This window comes from Vitis riparia, chromosome 16, assembly GCF_004353265.1.
Source record: "Vitis riparia cultivar Riparia Gloire de Montpellier isolate 1030 chromosome 16, EGFV_Vit.rip_1.0, whole genome shotgun sequence".
In the NCBI taxonomy this organism is placed as follows: Eukaryota; Viridiplantae; Streptophyta; class Magnoliopsida; order Vitales; family Vitaceae; genus Vitis; species Vitis riparia.
This window is the reverse complement of record NC_048446.1, coordinates 16,377,391-16,400,389: the sequence shown is the minus strand read 5'-3', so window position 1 is coordinate 16,400,389 and position 22,999 is coordinate 16,377,391. Positions and strand designations below refer to the sequence as shown.

Sequence of the window (22,999 nt, the reverse complement as noted above, 5' to 3'; positions counted from 1 at the left end):
TTAATCATAAATTTAATTTATAATAAAAAAAATTATTTTATAAAATGAGTATATGCAAAAACAAAAAATTGAAAAAAAATGTATTTATAATATATGAGATACACATATCTCATATCTCAATATGATATTAACATATCTTATATAAAAGGATAATAAATAAATAATATATCTCATCACTTATCTTATCTGATATTTAATTGAACATAGAATAATACAATCAAACAAGAGATATAATATAATATTATTTTTCTTATCTTTTCTCATACTTTATTCTATCAATCAAGCATATGCTAAGTGATTTTTTCAAACATTTTGACTAAAAAAATGTTTTAAAAAATTAAATAAAATATTTGTATCTCTTCTCAAGATATTTTGGTATATCTAGGTTGAGAACTTGTGGTTTCTAGCCACCCTTTTGTTTATTTTTTATTTGTTCTTCCTTGTCAAACTATTGCTACCAAAGTCACTTCTTACACCCAAGGTCAATTGCCTAGAAAAACTAAAACAAAAAGAATATTGAAAACCATGGTCTTTAAAATAGCCGTTAAAATAATGGTTCATGAAGTCTTCATTCAACCGATAAAAAAATATTTTTTTTTTTTTAAAAAGAAACATATTTTAAATTTCATTAAGAAACATTATCTATCCACATCAATTCATGCAAATGTTAGCTATGATGAGGTCAAATCCAATCAAAATTCCAATGTATCAAATTAGAGGCAGTATCATAAATAAATTAAATTATTAGAATTTAAACAATAATAAATTTTAAATTCAAGTTGAAAGTAGTACATTTTAAAACCAATAGCTTATTATATTTCTTGAGTCATGAAACACAAAAATTAAATAAGGTCAAACGTGAGTCCCGTGCATCAAATTTGAGTAAAAATTATAGAAAAAATCAATTAATAGAAGCAAACGACAACCAACATAATAACCAAAACCCAATGAGTCAATATAGATCTACTACTTTGTACTTTGTATTTAGTACTTATCACATAGGACAATAAAGATTTAATATTTGTACATTAGACGCGTGCTTTTTGGGCTCGTGGGATGTTTATGAGTTGGGTTGGATTAATTTAAATATCTTATGATATAAATTCTAGAAATTGACAGAAGGACTTAGAATTTCACGTGATGGGGAAGGAAAATGTGAGTTGAGATACCACAAATAACAACTAACATTTATAGACCACATTCCATCCCAACCAATGGAAGGAACATGTCCAAATCAAAACTCATTGACCAATTCAAAATGATATTTGGACTTGACATCACCAACCATAATGACAAAATGAATAAAAGGTGTCCAAAAAGACGGAGATGATTTCCACAAGGACTTGGCCAAATTCATAGTTAGGACTCATTTCAATGTACCCTAACCCATCAACATCACTCTTTGTTTGCGTTCAGAGAAAAAATTGAAACGTCACCACCACCCAATTGTGATTTGTCTGTCTCTCAAAGGACAAAAGGCCTACGATCGAATATATTATTGCTTCTAAAATAAAAAATGAAGTTATTTGATTTAGAAAGTTCTTAATATAATTTAAGTAGTAGATAAACAGTGGGCTAATGACACAGTCGAAAATACCAAAAAAACCATCTTAAGAATAAACTCAAAGAAAAAGTATCGTGAGATAGTATAGAGAAATAAAGTCACTATAGAGAAGATGTCTTCTACTGAGCACTTGACAAATCCTTTTATCAAGACTTTACCTAACAAAGTATTTGACGAACATAAAGATAACATAGGTGTTTGATATATCCAATATACTTTGAGAGCTATTAGCAATTTGTTATGATAGCATTTAAATCACGAATTATGGATAATTAGGGATGACAAAGCTCTTAGATGTTCAACCATTGCATGCTTAGACATACTACTCAAACTTTAAAGCAAATGCATGCAACCTAATTCCAAATGTCATGTCATAAGCAATCCTAAGCTTCTTCCCTATATCTTTGGCTTAGGAGTAGCTTTCAAATTCTCTAATGAGATCAATGTGCATGTTGCTTAATATGATCAACCACACACCGACCTTCTTTTACCTAAGATTGGTAAGCTTCCATATCTCTATGGTGGTGGGCTAAGTTCCCTTCCTCAAGTTGGATCATGAGATGAGTTAAGGTCTTTAGAATTTTTATTATTATCTAGCAGGTATATATTTTTAAGTGTCATATGCAATAATTATTGTCATCTAGTTTTTCTCCCTTTCATAGCACTTCTCACACTCCCACATCAAAGACTCTTATGATTGCCTTAAAAAGCCATAATGAAAAGATGATTGAATAAGTGTGATCTTAATAATACCCTTGGTTCAACTAATAAAAATCATTAAAAGAAAACATGTTAATCCACATCAATTCAAATGTGGATGTTAGTTATCATTAGGTGAAATCCAATCAAAATTCCCTCAATATCAAATTAGAACTATTATCATAAAATAAATTCAATTATTGGAATTCAAATGATAATATATCTTAAATTTCAATTTGAAAATAGTACATTTTAAACCGCACTTAGCGGTGTTTTCATTCAAAGCGTCTTTAATGGCAAAACATTTTCTCCAACAATTTTTTTTTTTTAATAAAATTACCTATGAAATGTTTTTCCGATGAATATTACAATTGATTTTTCAAATTTTAAAAATTGTGATTTAAATTTCGTCATATATATATGATTTTTCTTTTGAAACATTTTTTATGTTTAAAGTAATTTATAGAAATACTCTCAAGCATCTTTTTTTTTTCAAAAACATTTTTTAAAAACACTGTGACACGAACTCTTATTATATTTTTCGAACCATATTAAATCTAAAAATTAATAAGGTTAAACATAAGTCCCATCAAATTTAAATCAAAATTATCTATAAATAAATAAATAAAGTCCGATCACAACTCACATAATATATAAAACCGAATCGACCTACCACCTACTACATAAGACATGAAAAATTTAATATCCATACATTAGACGCGTGTTGTTTTTCATTTGTGGAATATTTAAGAGTTTGAGTTGGATTAAATTAAAGACCTAATGATAAAGAAGAATCTAGAAATTGACAGAGACACATCAATTTCACGTGATGGAAACCAAAAGTGAATGAATTGAGGTAATACAAATGACAACTAACGTTTCTAGACCACATTCCAATCCAGACCAACTGGATGAAACATGTCCAAAATCGAAATTCATGACCAATTCAAAATGACATTTGGAATTGACATCACCAATCATAATGCCAAAATAAATCAATAAAAAAAACGAGTGTCCAGAGAGGCCGAGATGATTTCCGCAACGACTTGGCCAAACACATAGTAAAGACTCATTTTCAAGGGACCCCGGTCCCATGAGAAGCCGTGTAATTAGTCCACGTCTGGGCCCAGCCCATCCACATCACTCTTTGTTTGGGTGGGGAGAAAGAGTGGGAAAGTAAAGTCATCAGTCACCACCACCCAACTGTGATTTCTGTGTCTCCCAAAAGGCGGAAGGCCTACGCTATGAAGTGGACACTCCCACTTTCCTTAGTCCTCACTCATTTCATCCCAACTACCAGTTCAAACTTTTGGATTTTTCCTTTCCCCCCCTAACTTCCAAAGATTTTCAAATGGGCCCCACGTTATTGGGGAAATATTGGATGTGACCGTCGGACCTTCTAGGAATTAGGTCACGTGGCCCACGCGTTTCCGTGGCTAAAACCTGTGGCTTCACCCGTTTTTAACTGTCAACCGTGTTTTTTTCAGAGCCGGGTCTCATCGTGGCGTCATGTCCAAAAGGGCGTTTTCAATGTACGGGCCACGTCAGCTCTCGCCACTGTTATCCACGTTTCTTAGTTTCCAAGAACTTTCTGGAATTCTTACTAGTTGCCGATCTTTCTTCCCTCGCGATTCCTCGCCGTCTAGACTCGACGGCTTTTCTTTTCTTTCCTTCTAAAAAAACAATATTTATTTTTTACTATTAAAAATATTTAACATTAAATAAATTTTACTCCCCCGACTTTTGAAATATTTTATATTTTACTCTCTTATATTTATTTTACTCAATGTTTTAGTCAAATTTGTTAAAATATAACAATCTACCTCCTAAATTTATTAAAAAGTCAATAAATAGTTTATTAAATAAAAGAAATTATTAAGAAAAGCTTAAATATAAAGAAAACATCTATTACTCAAGTTTAAAATCACCATACTTTGAAATTGTATGCAAAAATCACCGATAGTCATACAAACATTTTTCTAAAATAAAAAATAAAAAATTAATTACTATATTTCAAAAAAATTTACTTTAAAATTGTTAATTCAAAATTGATCTTACCTAATTTCATATTAGTATTCAAACCAGAGTATGAAAAAAATCGATGTATTTTATAATTTTATAAAGAGATTGTAATTAGAGGCAAAGTATAAATATTTAATAAGTTTAGGTCACAAAATGTCAAGTTTTGAATACAAAGTAACAAAATATAAAACTTATCGAAAGTTGAAAGGATAAAGTGTATTTAACCTAAATATTTGTTTTCGAGCATTTTAGATAGGGTTGTCATGCCATGATCAGTAATCAATCATATCGGACACAGTCCAATGGCATGGGTTATAATTCACTTTAATAAATTATTCCAACCTTGATTTAATAACATTGATCACCCTTATCAAAAGTTAAAGTGTGTTTAATAAAAGATAATAAAATATGGAATGAAGTCAATTCAAAGATGGCTAAATCTATCATTATTGAGATTTAGTTGTATATTTGAATGAGTCATGCATTGACCCTTGGAGGGACCAACAATGGACCCCTTGAATAGACCTCCTTACCAGTTTACAACCTCAACTTTTTCCTTATTTTTCACAAATTCAAAAATGTCAAAAATATTGAAACTATCAAGATAAGAATTAATGCGGCTTTATGATACTCAAGGATAAAGGAGCATCACCTAGATGTAAATAATATTGGTACCATAATATGAAATTTATATGATATTAATTATAAGCATAAACATGTTAGACATGATTTCTTAAAAAAAAAATTAAAAAAAAATTGATGTATAATAATGCTCGAAACATAGGTTAATAATATAATCTACATTGATAACATTGAATATTAACATAGAAATAAAAATATTACTTCACTAAATGTCAATATTTTGAAATATATTAAATTATATTTAATACCAAAAGGATGATCTATGAGGTTCAAAAATACTTTAAAAAAATGTTTTAAAAATTAATAATTAAGTACATTATTATTTTGTATCCTTTTCTTTTATATTAGCTAGTTTTTTTTTATAAAAAAATATTAGTAATTATGTTTGCAAGTTTATATCTTATTTGAATTTGAATTGAGTCTTTAGGATATTATAATGATATTTTTTGTATTTATATATATAATTTGACAAAATTTGAATTGATTTTGTTTTTTTATATATTTTGGGAAAATAGCAATGGAAACAACAATAATAACATTAGGTTATGACATAAACAAGGAAGACTTTGCCTATGTTAGCAAAGGCTTAGAACCTTTTCATGCAAGATGGCATAGCAGTCCATCCCACTTTCAAAAGCATTTTACCAAAATATCACAAATGGCCAAAAAATTTAAAACATAAGTGAAATGATACATGGTATGCCCAAAAATAACCTTGGGAAATACTCTAAATTTTACCTTAAAGTCACAGTATATGCTGTTACCAAATTTTCTGTTCCAATTAGAATGTTTAAACTTCAAGCTATATCTTTCAACTTTCTTTCTCATGTTTGCTTACTCTCCAACTCTTTCCCTAACCTCTATTTATGATATTTCATGCTATGAATTACTTCATTTTCATTTGCCGAAACTTACCTTATTAGAGCTTATTCTAAGCATATTTAGTCCCTTATCTACCATGATTGAAAATAATTTCTTCAACCTACATCCTTTTCATTCTTTAAACCTATGATTTAGCTCAAGATATATGTTATAACCATGGCTAGGATCTTAGAAACAATTCGAGTTACGTTGGGTGAGTTGAGTCTTTATAGTTGCAAAAATCATTCCTATATACGTCATTAAAGCATAATTTGTGGCTCTAATCATCTAGCGCCTTTTGTCCCTGTTTGCTCACCATCTCAAACTCCTCACCTAATTCATTCTTTCAACTCTTTGACCAACACACATCCCATGGTTACAAGATCCAAAAATGGAATTTCTAAACCTAAATTGTGTGTTGCAATTATTCCAATGTGTGACTCTATTATAGCTCATGTTATTATATCACAAGCCTTATCTAATCCTCATTGGAAGTCTGCTATGGATAGTGAGATTACAACGCCTAGATGCTAGTTCCTAATTCTGAGAATATGCTTGTTGTGAGTAATAAATGAGTGTTTAAAACCAAACTTAAAGTAAATGACATTATAGATTGTTTTAAAGCCAGACTTGTAGCAAAGGGATTTCAACAAATTCCTAGTGTTGATTACTTTGAAACTTTCAATCCTATGATCAAGTCTTCTACCATTAAAATTGTGTTTACTTTAGCTATCACTCATCAATGAAGTGTATAATAGATTAATATCAATAATGTCTTTCTTAATGGAGAATTACATGAAACAATTTATATGGCACAATTAGAAGGATTTGTTGATCAAGGAAAGCCTACTCATGTGTGCAAGCTTGTCAAGGCTCTATATGGCCTTAAGTAGGCTTCTAGGCCCTAACTTGAAAAGCTTAAGAGTATCCGATCTTGGTAATTAGTTTGCATTGAAGACACTAAGAAAAGTGAACTATTTTCTTAATTTTGAGGCACATAGAAATTCTACAAGCTTAGTTCTTACACAAACTAAGTACATCCATGATTTGTTAGTTAAAACAAACATAACCTCTTCCAAGTCTTGTTCTACTCTCATCTATCAAAATCAAAAACTTGCATTGAACGACAACAAGTCTTTTGATTTTCTCTCTCTTTATCAAAGTAAATTGGGGTTCTACAATATCTCACCATAACCAAACTTGACATATTGTTTGCAGTTAATGAACTTTGTTAGTTCTTTCATGCTCCAACAAATAATCACTAGTTTGCTTCCAAAAGGATTCTCAAATATCTTTGAGAAACGAGTACTATTAGACTTCAATTTCATCATGCTTCCAAAATGCTCCTTGAAGGTTTTGCTGATGTAGACTAGGCCAACAGTCTTGATAATAGACCCTCAATTAGTGCTATTGTGTTTTTCTTTGTGGTAATTTAATCAACTGGAACTCTAAGAAACAACGAGTTGTTGCAAGAAGCTGTATTGAGTCAAAGTATCGTGTTTTAGCTTCTACCACTACATAATTGATTTGGATTCAATCTTTGTTTCATGAGTTGGGTCTTTCTCTTGAAAAAACATTCAATGTTATGGTGTGATGACGTTGGTGCTACTGTTTTAGCTTCAAATCTTATTTTTCAAACCAAAACATTTGAATCATGAATATTATTCTTAATAAATAAATAATTTATTTACTAAATTTTAAATTATTGAATAATTTCTAGATATAACTAATTATATGATAAATTTAAAAAAATTTAATAGCAAATATTGGAATGTAATATAATTTTTATTTTAAACAAATATCAAGAAATTAAAAATAGTATTTTATTTATTTTATAAATTAAATATATGCATAATATAATAATATTGTATCATTAAGATATGATTTCCTCCGTTAAATATATAATATATGTACCCTTCCAACTCATGAAGAATTTATAAATTCTTCAAGACTTATAATGACTGATCGGAATAGAATCGGCGAGGAATTGGAAAATGAAGTATGGTAGCACATCACTGACATTGACTCTGACAGCCAGAGGGACAGCATTTGATACAGATACATTGGACCCATCAGTCAACATCATAGACCAAGTCAGGCTTACAATATCCACGTCACTTTCATGACACGTGTTGTACAACCATCGCTCCACAACTTGGCCACCAGCCTACAGCTGTATTCAAGTCAGCCCCACTTCGATTCTCTTAAAAAAAAGAAAAAAATAATAATAATTATGATAATTATGTAACCGTGGGTTTCCAGCCTGTCTCCTTATCAGAACCGTGTTTGGGAACCATATATATAAAACTCGTTAATTACTTTGTACCCAAATCTCCACACAAAAAGGGCTTCACTCAGCACTCAAATCAGTTACCGTTCTCCTTAACTGCTCTTACTAAATCTCGACACTTCAGTCTTCACCGTTATGAATACTACTTCTCCACCATATTCCGACCCTCACCCGCTCGTATGCAATTGGGATTCCCTGAATTTGCCTGATTCTGATGGAGGCAGCGAAGAGTTGATGCTGGCCTCCACACACCCGAAGAAACGAGCTGGGAGGAAGAAGTTTCGGGAGACGCGGCACCCTGTGTACCGCGGCGTGCGGCGGAGGAACTCCGGGAAGTGGGTATGCGAGGTGAGGGAGCCCAACAAGACGTCCAGGATATGGCTGGGGACGTTTCCGACGGCGGAGATGGCTGCGCGCGCGCACGACGTGGCGGCATTGGCGCTGAGGGGACGTGGGGCTTGCCTCAATTTTGCGGACTCTGCGTGGCGGCTGCATGTGCCTAGCTCCCGCGACGCCAAGGACATTCAGAAGGCAGCGGCGGAGGCGGCGGAGGCGTTTAGGCCAATGGAGAATGATGGGGTTATGCAAGATGAGAGGAGGGAAGAGAGTGAGGTGAGGACGCCGGAGAATGTGTTTGTTATGGATGAGGAGGACGTTTTTGGAATGCCGGGTCTGCTGGTGAATATGGCTGAGGGTCTGCTGATGCCGCCGCCGCATAGCGTGGCGGATGGCTACGGTGGAGATGACATGGCGGCGGATGCTGACATGTCGTTATGGAGTTACTCTATTTAGTAATTAGTCTAAAGTAACAGAGGGTAGGTGGGAGTTTAGTAGAATTAACTATTAGCCCGTACTTCATTTTTTGGCCAGTACGGAGATATTAATATGTAAGAAAAAGTAAGAGAAAATCCCAAAAGTGGGAGGTAAATCCGGTGGTTGGTACGCGGCGGTCGGCATGAAGGGATCAAATGGACCATTCCCTAATAATATCGCCAGCGAGTGTGTGGAAAGCTACGGAAAGAGCTTGTTTCAGCTTTTAATGCCTTATGGTTTGGATGCAGATAAAGAGAGTGGTTTTGATAAAATGCTTTGCTTTGTAATTAAATAAACAAAGTCATAATGTAATCTAAATGGTATTGAAGTGAATCCAATATCATGTACTGAAGCAATATTTTTGGGGCCATGTAATATACTTTGTTTGGGTATTTGGTTGAATATCTTCTTTATTTTCGCCTTTTAAAAATGGAAAATATATATAAAATATAATAATTATTATATAAAAACTAATTTAAAATTTGAGATTTTTTTTAATTCCTGGTTTTAAAAACTATTAGTTGCTTTTTCATATGTGATGATTGAGATAGGACAAAAAGCAAAACTGAAAAAAAATATAGTCCTATCCATTAGAAGGAAAGTAAGGATTGAAACCCTTTTCATATGTAAGGATCAGGAATATACTTGAGAACAGGAGCTGAGGCAAGTCACTAGGCATCTTCCAATACATAACAGTGGAACATTTTGTAGGGGTCCAACACCAGGATAAACTTGCAACGATTTGAACCAATATTTGTCAAAATTTAGATCATTAAAAAATTTTAAAATCTGATAACATTTAATTTAATGAAGTCTCAGAATTTCACAATTTAAAAAAAAACAAAAAAACAAAAAAACAAAAAAAAAAAAAATGTCACACTTAGTAATGAAAAACAAGAGAAAATAATTTAAGTTTCCTCCAATGGGGCCTTCTGTGAGGTTGAAGACTCAATGGGATTCTTGTTCTGCTGCAATATCACGTTCCAGATGCTGGCTAGCTTGTTCAAACGACAAAAGTTCTTGCATCAATGATGATAACTTGGCTACATTTTCTTCATGAATACGAGCCGGAACCTTTTCTTGGTACCCAGAAGCACTCATGATTTGTGTTAGATGCTCCTGTTGCCTGCAAAATACAAATTTGATTAACCAACAGCAAATGAATATACATGCAACTTCATTTTACTCGTGACTTGTCACAGTGAAGGGTTTGATTTAGGAAGCTGCACTTACTTTCTTATCTCCTCCATCTTTTTCCTGAGTTTTTCTCGCTCTGCTTCTGCGTTAAGAGCTCCCTGAAGCTTGAGATAGACAGAAAGGCTCTCATTTACTACTGATACAGCACATCCGATAGGAGCATCATCACCCTCGTTAAGAACCTGCAAAATATGTGCTCCGAGGTGAGAAAATTTTTAATGGTACACAAACAAACCCTAATAAGGCATACAACAAACTCCCGTTCCTCCATTTTGCCCTGCTCGAGCTTGATAATGTAACTAGCCACATAACGGTCAGTCTGCTTTGGAAACACAGTTTCACAATATGACAAGTACCATCTTTATTAATTAGAAAAATTACAACAGAAATTATTATCATATTAGCACAAAATCATGAGGGTTGAAATTGAAAGTGCACCATCCAAGCATGCACTGCCCTGAAGTAAAATCTATACAACATACCTTCAAGGATGATAAAGTGGCAAGAGTCAAAATCTCCAGTTCGTAGCTATTTATAATTTCTGCAATTGCATCCGTCCGGCAAAGCACATAAGCTGGTCGCCTAAAGAATGATGTAAAATATGCCCACCACAACTATTAGAATCTCTTACATAAATTTCCAATGAAACAACCACCTTCATGCTATCTAATGAGTCCCAATTGAAAATCCTATAATTATCCAAGCCAAAAAAGTAAAAGGAATAATAACATTCTAATGTGCTAATTAATGCTCCTCATGGATACATGTATCTTTTTGTAACTACACCTTCAAAGATTTTCAGAGAAGATTTATAATTTATTTTCCAACAAGCCCCTTTTTAATGATTAATCAAATCAATACACACACACAAAAGAGTTGGATTGCACAAAACATGCCAAGGGACTCAAAAATATCTGCTGAGAAATAACACGAAAATAAGAGAAATATGAGGAAAATAAGACTAAACACAAGCAAAAGGACGACCAGAAAAGAATCAGCACAACTTCTTAGTTGTTGAAGTCCTTGAATTGGTCTGTTAATTTTAATGACAGAAACATAAAACCTAAAACTACTACTATTTATATATCATTGGAAAACAGTTAAATGTACATATATTTTCTTGAATTTTGGCATACATTCTGTTCACATTCTATATGGTCAACTTACACAAGAATGCTTTGCCTGGGTCAAGGTTGGTGCTAGATTGTAGCTTTTAATTTTTTTTATGGATTTAGTTAACTGTTTTAGCTGTTTAAGGATTGTTGGCACCTTTGGCATCAAATGCATTCTCATATCATAGGAGGTGCCCCCCTTTGTTAGGCACTTTCCAATAAAATCTTTATTGCCAATCACCTATATATATATATATATATAGAGAGAGAGAGAGAGAGAGAGAGAGAGATATCAGGAATGCTTTGCCTGGGGCAAAGGTTTATCAGTATGACCTTGCTAGATTAACCTAAGCAATAAGATATGAAAATAGGAGGAAGTACCTTTGAAATCCTTAGGATTCCCACTTGGAGAAGACCTTAGGGTCAGGTATTCTGGGAATTATTGAAAAGGTCTCAAACCATCTCTACTTAAAGAGTATAAGTATGGTTACATCAACATAACTGTGCTGCATAATCACATACTTTCTATCAATTTTCATTACAACCATTAGTATAGCACCCAAAATTGAGAAGGTTCATAGGAGTTTAGTAGAAACCATTTGATTAGGCATAAGTTGGTATGTCAAATTAACATAGAGAGGGATTAAGGTTTTATGTGGGTTGCTTAGGATAGAGCTCTCATTAACCATTGGTTGCATTTCCTCAGGGGAGGGGCCCATTTTGGCGTGTTGCAATCAGATCAATTGCAGATTAATAGGTTGAATGCAAATCATGTTGTGAGAAGCTCGCACCATTACCCTTGGGAAGCCCTATCCATGATTATAACACTTTCTGCTGACACTTGAGATCCATTTAGGCGATGAATCTAAGGTTTGATTCTTGAAAGGAGGGATAAACCCACCTAATACCACTTTTCCCCACCTTTAGAGATTACTGAAGCAAAAGGAATCCTCATCAACAACGTCCATTCTCCCTCTAATGGCCTCCTAATGGAGATAAAGATATTAAATTGCACACTTATGTTAGACATAAATATAGGAAGTGATAATATTTTTATTTGAGAGTTAGAAATGCCTATAAAAAAGGTTTCCTATTAGAGTTAGAATTGTTTATCTATATATTGGCATAGCGATGTTATACACTTTAGACTTTGATTAATAATATTCATAATTCTTTTAGAATTTCTCTCTTCCACTTCGATTTCACTCCTTTGTATTCTTTTCTCTATACTATCCCACATCAATTGATATCAAAGGTCAATTTATGGAAGTGTTTTGCAACATGAAATACTCACCACTAACTACTGCCACTTATGTTGTGCAGCATGTTGCAACATGTTTTGCATCATCGAAATCTTGCACCAATCTAACTGCTTAATACCTCCATTAAGTCTCATTAGGTAGTTTTTATAAGTGCTTAATGCACTAGGATTCCTAAATTTATTCTTATTTCCTTTTTTGCCTATTACCTTAAAAAAAGAAAGAGAAAAAATAGAGGGAAGGGAAAAAAACTAAGCTATTTATTTCATCTTTTCCTTTATTTATCTTTACTTATTTCATATCTATTCCACACCTTTTGTCTTTCTTTTAGAGTCATTGCATAGTCCTTTATTTGAGTTTTTATTCCTATTATGTGCATCCATTCTAAGAGTAACTTGATATTAACTGAAGCAATACAAGTTTATCTCAGCATTATCCCTTTTTTAATACTTTGTCCTTATTTCCATTTTTTCCCAATTTTTGTTTTTCACCAAACATGAAAGTCACTAAATTAGAACAATCTCACCTGGCCTTTCAAAGGGATGTACAAAACCCATTGCAATAACTCTACAAGCTTAGCTAAAAGCTATTGTGACCAAACTTACAGTGGACCTAAGTCATTTATTGAAAAATCCAGAGTGTAAACCATAGAGGACTTGAGAAGTCCCAACTGGTTTTGCCACCTACACATCTAAGAAAGTCACCTATACGTAAAGATATAGTAAATGGTAGAGTGCTAGATGAGGATGAGGATGTTAACGATGATGAAGTTTTTGGTGCCCTAATGATTATTATTGGAGATTGGAAAGAGTCTAGATCACAATTTGTCAATGAAGGCCCTAGGAATACCTTTAAGCACAGGGAGCCTCAGGGTAGATATCATTATCAACAATATAAACCTTTGCCTCTATAGTATCATTATGACCAATCTAAGTATATCCAAGATGAGGTAAGGTGATATCACTAGGAGATCAAGGAAGACACTCCAGAGTTTCCTGATGGGTCAAACCCAGATGTTTCTTGATTAATTAGTAAATGTTAAAGATTACTTTGATTCATATGGCATGACCACCATTCCATGAGTTCATTTTGTTATTGGGGTGGTTAGGGCCTTGTGTGGGAAAGGAAAGGAGGAAAGTGTGGCGTTCAGCACCCTTGTGCCTTTTTTGGACTGTTTGGAAGGAAAGAAACAGTAGGGCTTTTGATAATGTAGAGCATTCGATTCAGGGGTGTAAATCGGTTTTACTTTGTAATCTGTGGGCGTGGTCCAGGGGTTTTTTTGTTTCTGGCCCCACTTCCGTTGTAGATTTTGTTGATTGGTTAGGCCATGGGTAAAGGTTTTTCTTTATATACTTCCTGTATACGGTGGGGTGCTTCATTGAAGTGCCTCTTTTTAATAATATATTGTCTCTTTATTCATCAAAAAAAAAAAAAAATTAGTAGGGCTTGCTAAGTGTTATTAGCAATCAGTCTTGCCTAACATCAACTGTATAGGTTTAGTGTGTAGGAAAAGACGAAGACTGACATAAAAGTACCTACCAGCCTCTCATAGAAATCACTTATTAGGCACAATTATTGAACCTTAGGCAAACTACTTCCTCTGTTAGCGAGTATATGGCCTAATTTGAGAAACTAATGTTACATTGTGGTATTTACCAAGATTATTAGGTTACTGTTACTAGGTTTATAAATAGTTTGAGAACTGAAATTTTTAGTGTGGTAAGTTTATATTCTCCTATTTCCTTAAAAGGAAGCTTACATAAGGCCATAGAAATTAAAAAATACTTCTTGCCCCATGAGGCGTGCCCTTTCCAACATGCCAATTCTTGTCAGCTTCATCCTAGCCCTTAGGTCTATTTATCAGTCATAGTCAGTACTTGACCAAACCCTAGAACTACTCCAACTTTCAAGGTGACAGATTCATTTCCTTACCCTGAGGCATATGCAAACCTCCAGTTTTGTCTTCTTCTATTTTTGCAGTACAATCCTCCATTCCAGTACCTCATGCTCCTTATGCTTCATCGCTGCCAGTTTAGTCTTCTTCTATTTGTGCAGTACAATCCTCCATTTCAGTACCTCATGCTCCTTATGCTTCATTGCTGCCAACTGATGATACTTGAATTACTGATGAGGAGTTCCTTCAACTCGATCCTAATCTTTTGGAGCAATATATGCAATATAACTCACCAAAGTCAAATTCTTTTCAATCAGGTGAAAATGATGGAGATAAAGATGTTAAATTACACACTAATGTTAGACATAAATATTGGAAGGGATAATGTTTTTATTCCGTTATTTATTTTAGGGTTGTTATTATTTAGTGTATTGTTTTATTATAGTAAAAATTCTTTATATTATTATTAGAATTAGTTTCCTACTTGAGTTAAGATTGCTTAGCTCTATATAGCTCTAGTGAGATAAAAACTAAACTTTGATAATATTCGAAATTTTCTTGGAGAATCACTCTTCTATTTCTATTTCACTCTATATTATTCTCTCTATCATTCTACATCACTCACCATCTCAGATTTTCAACTTCTGTTGAAATCTCGTGCTCTTGAGTAGAACAACCTTCCTTTTCTGTTATCATCCTTTTAAGATGTTTATTTGCCTGATTTTCTTTCAATAAGAGATGTTGGAGTTTAGATACCAGGAACATTTTTCGCTTTTAAATCCTTCTAATAGCCTCTCCAAGAGTGAAAATATTGGCACGCTCCTTCCAACCAGATACATATGAAAAGCAAATGATCCCTTCCCACACTATCATCAAAGCTTTTTAATGGTTAGTAGCTCATAAGAAGGTTAATGTCAATGACGTGTTCCAAGGTAGGAGAAATTATAAAGCCATTAGCCTAGATAGATATGGCAAGTGGGATATCAGCCGACCATTTCTTCTGATGTTGTTCAATCTTTTACAAGTCCCATGGCAAGGATCCCATGGAATGGGGCTCTAAATAAGAGAACATGATAATTTTTTTTGTCAGAGCAATTTGATAGGAGAAAATGAGTAAGGTACCATGGAAGTACACCAAGCTAACCACTATGCGATATGGTTGGAAGCAATGTAAAGGTTAGAACGTGTAAGCAAGGGACAGTGATACAAGGGACAGAATCTGTCAACCAATTTCCCTTGTGTATTCCACCAAAGAATCTGTCAGCATCCCTTCAATATTATTGCTATAAATTGGGGGATTGTCTACTAGTAGAATCATAGGTAAATGCTGAATTGGAACCCAACAACGACACCACTACCACTATCCAACCCCACCATGCAGGGTCAGATAGGAATTAGAGGATATATTAACAGGGTTCTCCAAGCTCTTTTATTATTGTTATTATTATTTTGATAAGCAAAGAAAATAACTTATTAAAAGCATATAACAAAAAGAGAGGGTGGGGAGGAACCTAGGTACACAATAAATATACAGAAAATGCCAAAAGAAAACAAAAGAAACAAGTGAAATCCCTCAACCCCTGCTATCCTCTTTTGAACAGCCATAAATTTCTGGCTTCCTGCAATGATTCTATCATTGTTAGAGGGCCGAAAAGAATTATGTTCCTCTAGGGTTTTGAAATTTATTGTTGAATGATAGCTCCTTAGTTGTTATCTTTCAGGCTGCAATGGGAAGTGGGTTCCATGGTGTTAGATCACCAGAGGAGGAGAATTCTTGATATCTCTAGGCACCTGGTGGGCAAAGATGGGAGCAACATTTCTAGAGGCATTCATAGGGAATCACTATCCTCCTTGAATGGTTAGAGAGAAGGAGATAGTTCACACTTGGTTGAATTTTTTTTCCCCCTTCTCTTTTAATTGTGAGAGATCTTTGGTTCTTCCTTGTACATTTCCCTTGATATGATTAATAAATCTTGCTTCTTATCAAAAAATTCTAAATAGTCAATCTCTTTACCCAACATACAACATTGAACAAGATTGTCTTTGAGGCAATCTACAAACAGAACCGATAACGTGCATAGCTAACTGTGTTACTTCAAATTATCTTTGTATATTTTCACCTAGAACTGAGGACATCAAAACATCTGTCAATGTTCCAAATTTTTACTCTTTATGGAAATATGTCAATTTTCTATTGATGGAACATATCTTATCACCAATCACTCACTCAACAATCTTTTGCTCCCTTTGCGACTACATCATGCAATTATGTGACATTTTACTCTTATAGTATTTATGAGCAGCATGAGTCAAATATTTTTTGTTCATTAAATTTTAGAGTTAACTGAAAAAGAACATGAAAATGTATTTGTTATATAATTTTTGAGAAATTATAAGAAAGATCCCAAAAGAACTTGAAAATCAGAATCAGTTTCAGCATTAGCACACCACAATTACAACAAGATTTCAATTCACAGAAATTGATTGTAGTACTTTCCTGGCAGAAACTACTAGAAGAAATGAAAAGAAAACGATACAGATCAAATGTTGTAAGAAACATAGACAATAGCCCAAGTGAATTCAAATATTTACCTTTCATGTCGTTCCTTAGCAGGCATCAAAGACCTGAGAGACCTAAGTGATTTCACAGTAGACTCCACGAGGTCCATCTCATACTCTACTCTTTCATTTGTCCAATGCTGTAAAAGAAAATGAGATATCAACAGAGATTAAGCAAATTAGAAGTAAAATTTGCCTTCAGGTAGAGTTTTAAAACCTCTTAACACTTAGCATGCACCCCACTAAAATGAAAGTGAAAAAATTTATATAAAAAATGAAGAGAAAATTAAATTAAAAAAAACAAAAAATACAACCCAAAAAGAAAAGGATAAAAGTAAAACTAGCAAAAAGACAAAACAAAAAATTGGAGATAAAAATATTGCAACTTAACTAAACAAATGTGAAGCCTAGGGAATAACTAATGTTGGACACTACTTTTTCTTTCGGTAGGGGACAATATTGCAGGTAATTATAGTACAATCAGATAAAAATAACTAAATGCATCATAATGTACTTTCCTGTGAAGCCATATGAATTATCTATTAGCTTGTATGTATCAATTTAAACGTATCACATTATGTTAAAGGACAGTCCAGTGAAACAATTCATGTGATAATTTACTTTTTGCTTGGTTTGGGTATCATCTGATGCATCTGAACTGATCCCTGCTGATAATGATGAATAATGCTAGCTGGTATTCAAATTCCTATTAAACAGATCCCCTATGTCAAGAATCATCAAATAGTGTCTCCACCTCCAGGTAAACCATCTCATTTTCTACCACTTTGTGTCTTGGACACTTTCAATTAAAAAATAGTAACTAACCTGTACAACTGATGGGTAGTCGGATATCACAATTGATTCTTTCCTAGCACAATCTCTTGCTGGAGGAAGGCGCTGCCACAATTCTTCTGTAACAAATGGCATAAATGGATGAAGCAACCGCAGCCCATTGTCCAAACATACCCACAGTGTATCTTGGGCAAACCTCCTCGCAGATGCAAATTTAGGATCATTACTAGAGAAGAAAGGTTTAACTACTTCAATGAATACATCACACAATTGGAACTGCCACCATGAATATACTGTGCTGGCAGCATCCGCAAATTCATATGAATCCAATGATGACACTGTTTTTGATATAGCCTTGTTCAGTACAGAAAGTATCCATTGGCAGGTAAATGGCATAACATCTGGAACTATTTCCATCGGTGGGGTGTAATCATCTCCAAGCTTGCTCATAGCAAATCGTATTGCATTCCACAGTTTATTACACCATTGGCGATACCCAACAACTCTTTGGATATCCAAATTTATTCTATCAGACTGGAATGATCGGATGATGCAAGGTTACAAAATTGATATATCAAGGAAACAAAACCAAATAGGAGATAAATAGATTGGTAGACGTACAAACCTGTGCTGTATAAGTCACAAGAGCAAAACGAAGAGCATCTGCACCACATTCAGCAATACCATTAGGGAAGTCCTTCACCTGTCCCTCTCTGGCAATTACCAGTTCACTGGGATCCAAGTTACCCTCTTCCAACCTCCTGTGAAGGCCTTCAAGGGATATCCCATTTATCACTTCAAGAGGGTCAATAACATTTCCCAACGACTTAGACATCTTACGCCCATGTGCATCACGAATCATTGGATGCAAATAAACCTGCAGAAAGTTCATGTACATCCATGGATTTGCTTCAACTAATTTAATAGAAATTTGCACACATAAATTAATCATTTAAAGTAGAGTACAATTTTTTCTTATTTTCCTACTGCACCTCAACTGATATATTTTCCTTTGGATTGTACCCATGGCCCCACATATGACAGGACTGCACAAAAATTGTTTCAATGTGATTTCCAATTAATGCATATTTTTTAGGGGAGGGAAGTGTATCAAGGGAAAGATACATCTGTCACTGACCCATGGCAGATAGCACCAAGAGGTACTAGGAGACTGCAATAAAGAGCCTAGGCTATTTGCATTATTTGAAATTCTCCATCATAACATGGGGCATGATTTGAAACTCCCTACCATAACTCACACAGATGAAGTACCAGAAGCCCCACAAGCAACCCAATCACAACTAACAAGTTTCCACAATTTGGCTAATTATATATGATAGCAAAGTTCACTCACCTTTCTAAAAGGCACATCACCTCCCAGCTTAATACCTAACATCACCATCCGAGCAACCCAGAAAAAGAGAATGTCATGCCCAGTTTCCAGAACTGAAGTTGGATAAAATGCCTTCAAATCTTGTGTATCATCTGGCCAGCCCAACACAGTTAATGGGAAGAGACCAGCAGAAAACCATGTGTCCAGTACATCAGGATCTTGAGATATCTGAAAGTTCTTCCCAGGAAACATTCTGCTAGCCTCAATTTGAGCCTCTTCCTCATTTCTAGCAACCACCCAGTGGTCAGTGTATGCACCAAGTTCCTTCATTTTGTCATCCTCCAATGTAACATACCATGCAGGAATGCGGTGGCCCCACCAAAGTTGCCTTGAGACACACCAATCTCGAATGTTCTCAAGCCATCTGTGACATTTGAAATCCATAATTTAGTGATAATCAGCTTTTGGACAGCAGTTAAAATGTGGCAGATAAATAGTCAACTGAAAATAGAAAGGCATGAAGGACTCATGAGTTCAGAATATGCACACAAAATGACTCCACAGAAGGAAAAAAAACCTAGTCACCTTCCTTCAAATTAAAGAGAACGATATCCAATCTAGCTTTCTGCATAACTAATTTTGCCATATTATTATACATTAGAGGAAGGATCATAGGCTCACAGCATTAGGAAAAAAAACCAGTCACCTTCCTTCAAATTAATGAGAACTGATATCCAATCTAGCTTTCTACATTAGAAGAAGGATCATAGGCTCACAGCATTACATCATTTTAAGATCCTAAGGTATAAGTTTGATAGAGCCAGAAACCATAGTCAGATCTTGAACATTGTTTAAAGCAGCAGGAAATTAACTCCTCATGTCTTAATTTCATTAACCACTACAGTTTAACATTAAGAACTTAGAGGATGGTAAGATTGCAAATGAAGATACCTTTTCCAGTCAGCAGCATACTGCTTTGGAATAATCTCAATTTTCCTATTCTCATCATCCATAACAGCATCAAGAGCTTCATTGGCAATTCCACTGCAACTAACATACCACTGAGGCTTTATCAGTGGCTCCACAACATCCTTGGTCCTTGAACAAAGGCCTAGACGCATCTCATTATCTTTTGCGCCTTTATAGAGTCCCTAAATGCAAAGAGCATTCAGTCAGTAAAGTTATTGGAAATACGATATAAATTTATGGTAGGACATATAGAGGAATGAAGCGGGAACAATTGGCATTAAACCCTGTACAACAGAATGCTCAGCAAAATGCTCTATTTTCTAGTCACAAATTCCCACCACTGTCATAAGAACATAAGTGTATGCAACCCTCATATGGTGGAGTAAAATGACGTACTTCAAATAGCAATTAGCACATAAAGGCTGTCCTAAGAAACATGGAAAAAGGGGTAGAAAAGATGAATGTCTTGGAAAGATAAGAGCTAATACACAACCTGGAAAAACCCACAAAAAAAGGCAGCAAATAAGGCTTGATTTAGGACATTGGAATTTGATTTTGTAAATGAAGCATAATAGAGAAATTCTATATGATTCCCACTATTGGAGAAAGAATAGAAAGAAATAACTGTACTGATCAAACAGAACATGACAATATATGGCCATTTTTGTCAGTCATAATTTTTCAATAAATATTGCCACAAAATGTGAGCCATAAACAGTGAAAATATGCCAAAAAGATGTTCAGTAGCTTGTAAGAATTATAAGTAGGTGGGAAAACTTCTTCTATTTCTACCATTTTGAGCTTATGCAGTGATGCACAAGGAATAACTCAATTACCTACAGAAAAGAGAAAATATCATCGTTTGGATTACACATCCTGACTGCATATTTCACCTGCAGCATTCATTCTATTTCCTGAACTTATGATTTGAAGTTTAAAATTCAATCTATTTATAGTTATGATTTTCAAGAAAGATGAACTAATAAGTTGATAAGATTATAATGTGTTACAGGAGTTTATAGAATAACATTTTTTAATTTCTTGGAGCTTATAGATTTTAAATTTAATTTCAACATTTTTATTTCTGGCAGAAACTTAGAGATTAAAATTTTTCAGATAAAATAGCTTTGGGAGTCTTGTGCCCCTCTGGAAGCAGCTTTGGTGCTTGCTAGAGACAAATGTTCAATGGATGATCACTTCATTGGTAGGAAGTGGAACAATCTAATAAATGTTATAATAGATATTGTCTCTGCATGAGAAGAACCTATCAATCACCTTTTAATCCATTATGATGTACATTGGGTGCTTGATGCATTTTCTTTTCTCTGGTGCAAGTTCTTGAGTCTTTCCAAAAACAGAGAAGGACATCTTTGCTTGTTGGTGAATTAAAAGAAGGGGGTAAGACCAGAACACATCTGGAAGGTGGTGCTGCATCAACTAATATGGGGTATTTGAAGCAAAATGATAGCCTATTTTCTTAGACAATTAGTTACCCATTTAAAGAAGAAAAATATTTTTCTCTGAGCTCTGCCATTTGCAGCTCCTCTTACCTTTTTCTAAATCTAGAGCTTCATTTAAAACCTTTTTTAGATTGTTGCCCTCTGAATCAAGCCCTAGCGGCTTTCAATATTTCGAATCTCCTCAAATTCCTTGTCTTAATATATCTTTATTCATGAAGGTCCTTGAAGCATTGAAGATTTCTCAGCATGTTTCCTTGGATGCTTCAGCAGCCTATTTCTATGCAGCTCACAGGTTTACATTGCTCCTACATATCCCAGAGTTGTCATTTCCTTTCACAGAGGTTCTTTTATCATACACCAAGCTAAGAACATAGCTTGCTTACCATTTGTTGGTTTTCCTGTGAATAACTTAGAAAGCATGGTACTAAATATTGAATACGCAATTCAGCTTTAGAGCTTTACCAAGGATGTAGTGCATATTGAAAAGGAAGTTATCAAGTAGCATCAGCATTACACTGCCAAGTGGCCATTTATTAAATTGGAGACTAAAGATTTGCTTCATTCATTTATATTGCTGTATAACATGAAACCTGGATATCTATAGTCCTAGAATACTTTTATTTTATGCAAATTTCTTAGCTCATTTTTAATTCACTACTGGAAGGTTTTTCAAAAAGTTATGGATTGGTAGGCTCCATAGAGGATTTGACAGATGCAAGTAACTTACAATTGTTGAACCTTAGCTATGACCTTCAGATAGTGACTGGAAGCATAACGTTGTTTGGAAAATTTTTCACCTTAGTTGAGGAAGAAAAATTTGAAACTTTGCCTAATTATTCTGAACATCTAAACAAAAGTTACTTTAGCAAAGCATCAATAAATAAATAATATATCAAATGACAGGAACTTCACTGCGACAGCAAGGCATTTATGCCAACTGCCGGCAGATAAAACCTCAGATAATATGGCCCTACACCACTTAAATTACTGGGGAAGCTCAAACTCTGGACCTCTGGTTCTTTTCCAAAGGTCACTACTGCTAAGCTACACCCAGGAGGTTAGGAAGAAGCGCATCGGTCAAATTGGAAAAAAGATTTACTTGGTCTTCTATAACTGCCATACTCATATATCTCATGTCCATTTTTACAATGCCTACAACAGTGATGAAGACCATTGAGAGAGTTCAAAATGAATTCGTATGGGAGGGGATAGAGGATGCTAATAAGGTTGATGCATCTAAAGTGATAATAATTAACCCTCAAGAATAACCCAATTCCTCATAAATTACTTGGATACTATGTGTAAGTTAAGCTACAGTGCCCCAGCAACTAGAACAGGACAGATATATGCAGTACCAATACCTTTTTGTGTAATGCTGCAACCACAGCCTCACGGGCTTTGAAACGTGGCATCCCTGCAAATTCTGGACCACCATTGCTATTTATTTTCCCATCATCAGTGAAAATGTTGATGAACTCAAGATTATGACGCTTCCCAACCTCAAAATCATTTGGATCATGGGCTGGAGTTATC

At 34.3% G+C, this 22,999-nt stretch overlaps 2 protein-coding genes across 3 annotated transcripts in view; one reads left to right on the top strand and one right to left on the bottom strand.

Moving 5' to 3' along the window:
• The first annotated feature begins 8,132 nt into the window (after positions 1–8,132).
• Positions 8,133–9,293, top strand: LOC117933861 (dehydration-responsive element-binding protein 1B-like). The gene has a single exon (XM_034855425.1). The coding sequence runs from the start codon at positions 8,214–8,216 to the stop codon at positions 8,868–8,870; it is 657 nt and encodes a 218-aa protein (XP_034711316.1). The 5' UTR covers positions 8,133–8,213; the 3' UTR covers positions 8,871–9,293.
• A 327-nt stretch (positions 9,294–9,620) lies between these two features.
• Positions 9,621–22,999, bottom strand: part of LOC117933023 (valine--tRNA ligase, mitochondrial 1) — a 35,272-nt gene continuing 21,893 nt past the window's right edge. For both annotated transcript variants that reach the window (XM_034854369.1, XM_034854370.1), the window contains exons 13-21: positions 22,828–22,998; positions 19,989–20,188; positions 19,059–19,461; positions 18,330–18,581; positions 17,738–18,238; positions 16,946–17,052; positions 10,571–10,670; positions 10,125–10,270; positions 9,621–10,017 (exon numbers count right to left, since the gene is read on the bottom strand). In XM_034854369.1, the coding sequence (XP_034710260.1) occupies positions 9,840–10,017; positions 10,125–10,270; positions 10,571–10,670; positions 16,946–17,052; positions 17,738–18,238; positions 18,330–18,581; positions 19,059–19,461; positions 19,989–20,188; positions 22,828–22,998 (2,058 nt within the window). In that variant the 3' untranslated portion in view covers positions 9,621–9,839. The remainder of the gene's footprint in view (positions 10,018–10,124; positions 10,271–10,570; positions 10,671–16,945; positions 17,053–17,737; positions 18,239–18,329; positions 18,582–19,058; positions 19,462–19,988; positions 20,189–22,827; position 22,999) is intronic.